The sequence below is a fragment of the Bactrocera latifrons genome, unplaced genomic scaffold (genome assembly GCF_001853355.1).
Source record: "Bactrocera latifrons isolate USDA-ARS-PBARC rearing strain unplaced genomic scaffold, ASM185335v1 scaffold_1, whole genome shotgun sequence".
Classification (NCBI taxonomy): Eukaryota; Metazoa; Arthropoda; class Insecta; order Diptera; family Tephritidae; genus Bactrocera; species Bactrocera latifrons.
This window is the reverse complement of record NW_017534407.1, coordinates 5,344,589-5,355,030: the sequence shown is the minus strand read 5'-3', so window position 1 is coordinate 5,355,030 and position 10,442 is coordinate 5,344,589. Positions and strand designations below refer to the sequence as shown.

Sequence of the window (10,442 nt, the reverse complement as noted above, 5' to 3'; positions counted from 1 at the left end):
AATTTATAATAAAATATAACACAGTTTATTATATGTGTAATATATTTACTTGTACCATAATTTAAACGTGCGAAAAATAATAAGAATCGAAAAACATACAAAAAATATTGGAGCGATTGTAGCAAAGAAAACGTACTAATTTAGTTAGTAGCAAATTAACAATTAGTGTTTAGTAATTGTAATAAAAAATCTATAAATATATTAACGTTTTTGTTTTTTTTTTTTTTTTTAAGTGAACAATTTGGTGTTAATATGTACATACATATATACATTTTCAATTACAACAGCGTAACAGCTTTGACATTTATTTTTTGAGGATTATCTCTTTAAAATGTTGTCCGCGGCTACGTCCCAGATGGTCCGTCCGTTGGGTCCACTTTTCGATGACTCGTTCGAGCGCGTGATGTTTTGCTTCAAGGCCGAAGTCGAAGCGGGATTGTCCGCATATAACTTAGACTTTTCATAACGTCACTGGAAAAAACTAACGGTGTGATATCACAAGATCTTGGTGGCCAATCGACCGGCTTAAAACGTGAAATTATCTGCTCACCGAAGCATTCTCTCAATAAATGATTAAAGCGATGTGTGTTAAGTGGCGCTATCTGGTTTAAACCAAAAGTCGCCAAGATCACAAGCTCCAATTTCAGACATCAAATAGTCGGTTATCACATCAAACCGTTGTTTTATCTGGATGAAATGGCAGATCTTAAATCTCTTCAGGTTGATCTTCATTTCGAAAGCGGCAATTTTGCTTGTTTACCTATCCATTGAACCAGAAATAAGGCTCATAGCTGAACAAAATTTGGCTCAAAAACGTCGGATCTTTTTGCAACTTTTTAAGAACACATATTGCGAAGCGATATCGCTTGGGAAAGTCGAACGGCTTCAATTCTTGCACAAGCTGTATTTTGTACGCTTTCAATTTAAGATCTCCACGAAGAATACATCAAGTCGTTCCATATGTCAGTCCGAGTTGCTGCGAACGGCGTCGAATCGAATCTCCGCGGTCTTCGTGTGCACTCTCAGCTATATTTTCTTTTTTCAGTAAAATATATCCAATAATGAAGGTTGAGTCTCAAGATGGGTGATCCTATTGCGAATAGTACGCTCAGTGTTATATTGACCACAAGCTGAGCGAAGCGCGCGAAACACATTCTTTACAGAACGTGAATTTTCGTAATAAAGTTGAAAGATTTGTTAACGGTGTTCAGGCGTAAGTCTTTCCATGATGAAATGTCAAACAATATTGAACAAACAAAACATGATAGCTTGACACGATTCACGCATGATCTGCCTCGAAATGGCTATTGAAAAAAGTACTTCTACTTGGATTAGCCGTTAGTTATAATCAAAAGTCTTATTATTTCGTTCATAACCTAACAAGTTCAGCATCTACCAATAGGCTTGACGTGATTTGAATAGCTCTTGGCGACCATTTTTTTTACGGGTTTGTGTCAAACATTGTTGGTGTGTTCACGTTGTTGTTCCTCGAAATTGTCCGAAATTCTTACGCAAATTCACACTCTCCGAAAAACTCACAAATTCAGGTTCATCGATAAAATATCTTCTCAGATGAAGCTCATTTCTGATTTAATGGCTTCGTCAACAAACAAAATTATCGCTTTGCATGCCCAACAATTTACCATTTGGTGCGGATTGTGGATATTGCGGCATCATCGAGCCATATTTCTTTCGAATTGCGATGTTGACGTACTTATTTTTTCGAAATTTGATGAAACCGACGCGACTATCACTATTTCCAACAAGACGGTCGCGCCGCCTCATGTTTCACTTCTAAACCTGAACACGTTGAGTTCAAAGTTTAATTTTAAGATACGGTAAAGTCAAATGGAGGACAAGATCATGCGGTTTAACGACTCTAGATTTTTTGCTGTGTATCCCAGCAACGCTCTAGAAGCTCGAAGACAACAATCAGCGAACTATAGCCGAAATTCCAGCTGAATTGCTGCACCGGATTATGGAAATTGACACAAACGCATGGAGATATGCAAACGGGGACGTCACCGTTTGGCCGATATTTTTTTCAAATAATAAATGGTATAAAACACAGAACTGGACAGCTAAACAGCATATAACTCTTCACTTAATAACTCTGCTAAATTTGCTGAACAAAGAGGTGTTTTCAACGAAACTTTTTCTTAGCTCTCTTTCAAGGTTTGGAGTTTGCTCGTATTATATGAATATTTAGTTTAATAAGAGAGCAATCAGTGATTTGAGTATAAAATTCGACATTTCAAATATCATACGCCGGATAGGACCGACCTTTGCTAAGTCATTTTACTTTTTGTAGTCTAAAACACATTTAAATTTATTCTACAAATTTACCAAAAAGCGCACTATTTTACTAACTTTGAATGTGATGTGATTAATAACTTTTTCTTTTTACACATAAACACTAGTACATACATACAAATATTTATGTAATATAAATAAGCAAATTGTAATTATATAAAATTAATAGGAAAAGATTCAGAAAAAGCAAGCAAAACATTAAAAAGAACTCTACAATATATGGTACATAGATATTATGCGCATAAACTCAATGTTTAACTGTAGATTATCGAAAAGATGATTAAAAAAGGAATAAACAACAGCATATAAATACATGAATATGTAAAATACCGGCACAAATATGTAGAGGAAAAGATATGTTGGTAGTTTTGTGCCGTAAAGGTACTACGCCTAAAACTATGTTATAAAAATAATTTTTGGCATAAGGACTCAGTTTCAATTAATAATTATTCAAAATATAATTTCTATTTTTTCTTTAAGATTGTATGTACGAAGTTTTAGTAAAATGTACTACAAACAATAAAATATATTTTAAACCAAACAACAATTAATTCTATGATTTTGTATTTTATGACGAGTTTTGCAGTGGATTCTAAATTTTTAAGGTCAGCAGTTTAAGATAAGTTAGAATATCTCTAAAAAGCAAGGAAAATGAGCACAAAATTAGTTTCGTTCAACGAAATTCTGAAAGAGGAAAAAAAGTCAACATTGGTTGGAAATACTCGTAAAAAAAATGTCCTGCAATAATTTCATTTTGATAGTTCAGTTTGTCTGGCAGCTACAAAGAGTTGTGATCAGAACAATTTATTGGGAAATTGTACCGTTGCTTTGGAAAATATTGATTGATAAATATTGTGAAGATATCATTTCACTTTTCAAAGTTGCATATTGAATTAAACGGAACTTTTTACATCGAATAGGTTCAACAGATTTGCTGTTCATTGCACCAAGGATATTATTCTTATAAAATATTAGTAAATATTAGTTTAAATACAAATTAAAAGTCTTAACATCTTACTTACCTCCCCATTTACCTCCTTCCTATTAACTGCCTTCAATCAATTGAGTCAAAATTGTGTTTTTTTGTCTCTCTAATTTTGATATCGATACGAAATGGCTTTCAATTCGCAAAGCGAGTCATTTAATCTGTAACAACTCGGTCAATGATGTTAAGGCGCAGAAATTTTTGTTGTACTTGTTGCAGCGATATAAAATAAACATCCTATCATATTTCTACGATAAACCGGATATAAATATGTAGCCGTCCCGGTATGTACATATATATGATTTTGAAATGAACTTGTAGCAAGTGAACACATCGAATTATTGAAAGAGCTTATGTTTTTTGTTTTTTTTTTTTTTTTTGAAACCGCTCTAATTTAAATTTATTTGTGCAATTCGTAAGCGCACCCGTCAAACGTTTTAATAATTGTAGACGTGTTTACGTAAATGCACTGCTGTCATACTTAGGTACCCCATTATAAATGCACGGTTGTTTTTTTTTATAACAGTTTAACACATGAAAATATTCGAAATTATTATGTTTGTTAATAAAAACCATGCTTACTTTTCAGTATTGTGTTTAACATAATATTTTGTATGAATATTTTAATGAAAATACTGTTACGTTTGGGTCTCAGTTAATTACCGGAAGTCCGAATGATGAATCAAAAGTGTAATTTCTTTCTTATTTTCAGAATAAACAAATGCAACACTGAGCAAAATAACGGACCCAACACATAGATGTCGCGCGTGTCTAGTGACATTCAGAGAACGTATAATAATAATACGTTCTCTGCATATGCACGCATGTAGTTTTTGGCGCCAAATAAACAAATGCAAATGTCAAGAAGTGTGTTTTGCAGCTGGCGGAAAGTGCATTTACGTCTCAGTTTGTACCGTGTTTTTTAATTGAGTTGTTTGTTTTTACATTGTGCGAAGATATTTGCTTAAAATAAAGAAATGCCGAAACGGGACTACGTACAAGATAAAGGCAAGTCTAATGCAGCATATAATTTTACCTAAAAGATTACTTAATATAAACAAATTTACAGAAAGCGTGAAGACATTTTTGTCTGAATTTTGCAAGGAGGATGATAACGGCAAAAAACAGTTCGTTTACGCCAATCAACTTGTGAAGATTGCTCATCGCGAACAGATACTGCTCACAATAGATCTCGATCATGTGTCTGAATTTAATGAAGAACTGGCCGAGGCTATCATTAATAACAGCAGACGCTATGCGAGCATATTCAGCGACGCCATTGCAGAATTGTTGCCGACCTTTAAGGAACGTGAAGTGGCCGCCAAAGACGCTTTAGATGTGTACATTGAGCATCGTTTGTTGATGGAATCGCGCTCGCGCAATCCTATGGAACAACATGATCAGCGTAACAACTTCCCACCCGAGTTGATGAAGCGATTGTAAGCGAGCGTTGCAATATTTAATGTTTTATTTATTTTTTTTAACAACTTTATTTACATAATTGCTTTGCTTTATTGCGTTATTAGTGAAGTGGCCTTCAAACCGCACTCCAATGAAAAGGCCAAGTCCATACGTGAAATCAAAGCAGAACATATCGGAAAATTGGTAACGGTACGTGGTATTGTGACGCGTTGCACCGAAGTTAAGCCGATGATGGTTGTGGCTACGTACACTTGCGATCGTTGTGGTTCTGAAACGTATCAGCCAGTAAATTCGCTAACATTTATACCGGTGCAAGATTGCCCCTCAGATGATTGTCGCATTAACAAAGCGGGCGGTCGACTGTACTTACAAACGCGTGGCTCCAAATTCGTTAAATTTCAAGAAATCAAAATACAGGAGCATAGTGATCAGGTGCCCGTGGGACATATACCACGCACCATGACCATTATGTGTCGTGGTGAAGTGACACGCATGGCACAGCCTGGTGACCATGTGTTGATATCTGGCGTTTTTCTGCCATTGATACGTTCCGGATTCCGACAAATTATTCAGGGCTTGCTATCGGAAACATTCCTGCATGCATATGTACGTAGATACTTTTTTAATATACATGTATATATTCGTTGTTTATATTTTATAATTATTTCTAATTGTAGCGCATTGTTTGCATTAATAAAAATGACCAAGCCAGTGACCAAGAAGCCGAGCTCACCGCTGAAGAACTGCAAGAGTTGGCTCAAGATGATTTCTATGAGCGTCTCGCCACTAGTTTGGCCCCTGAAATTTATGGACACTTGGATGTAAAGAAAGCGCTGCTGTTGCTTTTAGTTGGTGGCGTAGATAAGCGTCCCGACGGTATGCGTATTCGTGGCAATATAAATATCTGTCTGATGGGCGATCCTGGTGTAGCCAAATCTCAACTACTCAGTTACATAAGTCGTTTAGCGATACGCTCGCAGTATACAACCGGTCGTGGTTCATCCGGTGTCGGTTTGACAGCCGCCGTCATGAAAGATCCGCTAACGGGCGAAATGATCTTGGAGGGTGGCGCACTAGTACTTGCCGATCAAGGGGTTTGCTGCATTGACGAGTTCGACAAAATGGCCGAACATGATCGCACCGCTATACACGAAGTTATGGAGCAACAGACAATATCCATAGCGAAAGCGGGTATCATGACCACCCTAAATGCACGCGTCTCCATATTGGCTGCCGCAAATCCGGCTTTCGGTCGTTATAACCCACGTCGTACTGTTGAACAAAACATTCAATTGCCAGCCGCGCTTTTGTCACGTTTCGATCTACTTTGGCTTATGCAAGATAAACCAGATCGCGACAATGATTTGCGCCTGGCCAAACACATCACTTACGTGCATAGCCACAACAAGCAGCCACCGACTCGCATCAAAGCGCTCGACATGAACCTTATGCGTCGTTACATTAATCTATGCAAACGTAAGAACCCCACAATACCTGACGAATTAACCGAATACATTGTGGGCGCTTATGTGGAGTTGCGTCGTGAAGCGCGCAATCAAAAAGACATGACCTTTACATCGGCACGCAATCTCTTGGGTATCCTGCGTTTATCCACAGCACTCGCACGTCTGCGTCTGTCGGACAAGGTTGAGAAGGATGATGTTGCCGAAGCGCTACGACTTTTGGAAATGTCTAAGGATTCATTGAACCAGCTGCACGAGCACCAAAAGGGACAGTAAGTATAGCATATTAAGTCTGATTTGAACAATAAGTTATTTTTTTCTTGTATTTTTTTTTTTTTTAGTGTGCCCAATACATCGGACAAGATATTCGCTGTTGTGCGTGAATTGGCCGGTTCAAGTAATACCGTTAAAATCGCTGATGTTATCGATCGCTGCACAACGAAAGGCTTCAAACCGGATCAGGTAGACAAGTGCATTGAGGACTACGAGGAGCTGAACGTGTGGCAAGTCAACATGGCGCGCACAAAAATTACTTTTATGTAATGACGATTTAATTATGTATATGCAAATGTATGTCGCCTAATTAGCACCAATAAGTACAGATAATTCATTTTTATGCAAATTCATTAATTTCACTTTCACCTTAGTTATGTACATGCTGTTTTGTATCACTAAACTTGTCCTATTCACAATAATTTCGTGAAAGTGTATGTTTTGTCGAACTACAACAATAAATGTTATGGAAATAAAGTAAACAACTGTTATTTAATTCCAATATATTTGAAATAAACGCACAATGCATATACATATGTACATCTGCGCTCACAATACACATTCACATAGATAATAGTAAAAATAACAAGTATGCTTAATTATGCTCGGAAATATACATTCGTATTCGGTTTTTGAAACATATACACATATCATATAAAATACACACTACAATTTTAAAATTCAGCTACATATGTATGTAATTGCTTGGATTACAAAAAAATTAAAAAAAAAAAATGGCATCGCGTTTAAGTACCTCGAGTGCTCTAATTCTAATACCAATGGTGAGGCAAACTAACTAAAGCAAGCTAAATGAAAATATGTTTAAAAAAATTAATATATGTATATATATTATATAAAAGCTGTTTGTGTGCTTGCACTATGTGGCAACTAAGCACCACTGTATCAACAACACGCACACCGCGCTCCACTAGTAGAAAAATAGCAAACGCTCTTGCGCCGATGTGCTAAGCAATCGCCAAGTGCGCTTAATCGATATATACTGTAGGAATGCGCGTATACAAATCAAAAAGCCAAATGCCATGGTTAACCACCATAGCCAAGAATTTTCATGCGATGCCAACTCCGTGGAATTCTTAACAATGAGCGTCCACTTGGCCAGCGACAAACCGAAGCCGGACAATGCACCGTAGCGTGCAGCAATCGTCTGACAAAAGCAGGTGAGCATCAAAAATCCAATCCAATTGAAGAGGAATGCCACCATGAAGGCCAATATGAACATGGCATCGGTGCCGAGCACACTGTTGTCATTGTTGCTGGTCAAATTCTCAGCATCCGACGCATCGATAGCGATAAATGTTAGAGCTGGCGCTGTGCCATTCGAATTGTTGTTATTGCCGCCACCATTAGACGGCGTATTGCTGTCACGTAAATGCGGTGGCAACACGTGTGAATTCATGAATGGCAATTCACCATTTGCTGACTTCTGCCGTTGCACTTCTTCATATGAGGGCAATTTGACGTCCGATTGCATTTTTGGCATATCGCCAGACATTAGAACGCCACCTGGTGGTGGTGGTGGTGGCGGTGGTTGTGCCAACGATGAGTCTAACGGTGGCAGCGACACCTGTAGATACGGTGGTGGTAGCTGCTGTTGTTGTTGTAGCTGAATTGTTGCATTTGGCTGCTGCTGCTGCTGTGGCATGCCACCAACATTATTATTGACGAGCTCATAGGGTGGCGGTGCACTAAAGTCGGCCTTTGGCGGACCCAGCTCCTCTACTTGCGACGCAGCCGCTGCCGTCTGTTGATTATCCGACATGTTGCCCATCTCGGTTGCGTGCGTCAAGTGGACGTTGGCGTAGTGTCGTTGAAACTGTAAGTGAAATTTCGTAGTGAGTTACGTGAAGTATTGTAATTAATGGTAATTTAACGGTATATGCATATTAATAGCAGAAATGTCATACAAACACGCACTTTCATTTTATTTATAAAATAAAAACAACAATGTGTTTCTGTTTACTTAAGACGATATTTATTATATTTTAATACTTTTTTGTGTAATAACGTCAGTGGGTGTAATAATAAATAATAATCGTTGTATAAATATTTAAAAAGGAAAACTCTTGCATTTTGCAAAAAACAATAGCTTAATTGTAGCAATGCGCGTCAGTTAGTTGCTTTTTAGTTAGCCGGGTTTTTCATTTTCGGCGTTTTGTTTAAACGTTAATAAGGCAATTTTTGGCGCATAAAAAACGCGCGTACACTGGTGTGTGTGAGACATTTTCAACTTAGTATATGTAAGATTAATTTTTTAGCGTTATTTGGACAACTGCTGCCTCTGTGGATTTGGAAATTTTATGCAATTGTTTATAATGTCTCAAGGTCACTTATTGCAATACCAAATGCATACTTTTGAAGTATTTGCAAATGGAATGCAAATTCACGTAAAAACGTGTGCGATTTTATAAAAAGGCACGATTTAAATGTCTGTAATTAAAAGCAAATGAAAAAATATTTGAAATGCGCCTAAAAGTTGCCGAATGCAAACGTAATTATTCATAATTGAGAAACAAAAAATATATAAAATGTTTTCATTCGGCTTTATGACACAATTTTTTGTGTGTTTAACGGTAAAATTACAACTTTAGCGATTTCAAAATATACAAATTAGTTTTAGAGCGTTTCATATTCTTATGCACGTTTTTAATAAACAAACAATAAAAAAATAAAATTACATAAAAAACTCCAAAGAGTTTGAAATTGTCCAACGCTTTTTGGTTATACAATTTTTTTGTAAACAAAACTGTTGTGAATTAATGGCATTAAAGTGCAAAAGCATAACTTTTAACATATTTCTTTGTCTTTTCTGTACTTCACTTCTCTTCCAACATGTGCTCATTATGCTTAGTAATTCTATTAGCCGTTAGCGTTGTAAACTGTTAATCAATTTCCGCATATATCGTTTAGTTGCCAGTTGTATGTTAGCTGCACATCCATAAATATATGCTAGCGGACTATCCAGTAGACTCTAGTCAACTATGGTTCTCAGTATCTCTCTAAATCTGTATGTAGGTAGCTAAATTAACGCTTAAAGGCTGCAGCTAGCGGTAAAGTTTTGTAGTGATGTTCACCGAATGGTCGACGCATAGGCAGACGCGTCATACCGTCCACTTGGTCGAGACCCTCATTGTCGTGTGCCGCCTCGGCGCTCTCATTCAACTTTTGCCGTTGCTTATCATAGCGTATATACCACATTAGACACAGTATGACCACAACGAGCAGCGCTAATGTGGCACCACTCGCAATGCTGGCCGTCTCGAGCATAGCACGTTGACGTGTCGGCAAATATGAGCCATCGATCTCTTTGTACTCACAACGCGGTCCCATAAAACCGGTGGCACACTCACAATTGTAAAGTATTTCATTGTGAATTTCAACCGTAAAGCATGTGGCATCATTTAGGCAATACCAAGCGGCATATGTAGGCGGACAGCTATAGATGGGGAATGTGATGTTTGGGCGCGGTGTAGTCGATGCCGTAGCTTCGGATGGTGCGGCCGTTGGTAAGGGCGGTGGCGACGCGGCTGGTTTCTGTATGGCACGACTCGAGCAAGCGCCGGCAAAGGGTGAGAGCACGATGAGCGCTAGAAAAATGCCGAGTAAACGTTCTGCATCCATTGGATGTATGGTCGTTGCTGCCCTTCGCTCGGGCATTATACAAACATATATGTATGTAGGAATATATGTATGTGGGTTAAAGTAAATGCGTTCGGAAGGTTACGTATGTTGTTGGTGTTTTATTTTTTAGCTGATGTGTTTAGCTGGTTACGTTTTGGTGGATCATGCGGCATTTCAGCAGCAGCTGTTTAGTGGTATTGTCGTCGGCGCACTGAAAATTAACGCAATGCAATTAATTAAAAAAACATAAAGAAAAAATAAAACTAAAAGAGAATTATAGGCAACAGCAACCAAACTTTATTACAAAATAAAAATTACAATTAAAATAAAAAAAAATATTAGTATTG

General features: G+C 37.5%; 3 protein-coding genes across 3 annotated transcripts in view; 1 reads left to right on the top strand and 2 right to left on the bottom strand.

Moving 5' to 3' along the window:
• Positions 1-4,275: 4,275 nt before the first annotated feature.
• On the top strand, positions 4,276-6,938 carry LOC108965095 (DNA replication licensing factor Mcm7). Its single transcript, XM_018927289.1, has 5 exons — positions 4,276-4,306; positions 4,368-4,737; positions 4,825-5,326; positions 5,398-6,455; positions 6,525-6,938. Exons 1-5 carry the CDS (start codon positions 4,276-4,278, stop codon positions 6,724-6,726), a joined length of 2,163 nt encoding a protein of 720 aa, XP_018782834.1. The 3' UTR covers positions 6,727-6,938.
• Positions 6,939-6,942: 4 nt separating this feature from the next.
• The window catches only part of LOC108965102 (NEDD4 family-interacting protein 1), a 12,168-nt gene continuing 8,668 nt past the window's right edge, over positions 6,943-10,442 (bottom strand). Inside the window, exon 2 of the mRNA XM_018927302.1 lies at positions 6,943-8,290. Within this exon, the coding sequence (XP_018782847.1) occupies positions 7,385-8,245 (861 nt within the window). The 5' untranslated portion in view covers positions 8,246-8,290 and the 3' untranslated portion in view covers positions 6,943-7,384. The remainder of the gene's footprint in view (positions 8,291-10,442) is intronic.
• Positions 8,551-10,442, bottom strand: part of LOC108965107 (protein spitz) — a 2,711-nt gene continuing 819 nt past the window's right edge. The window contains exon 2 of the mRNA XM_018927313.1: positions 8,551-10,306. Within this exon, the coding sequence (XP_018782858.1) occupies positions 9,499-10,131 (633 nt within the window). The 5' untranslated portion in view covers positions 10,132-10,306 and the 3' untranslated portion in view covers positions 8,551-9,498. The remainder of the gene's footprint in view (positions 10,307-10,442) is intronic.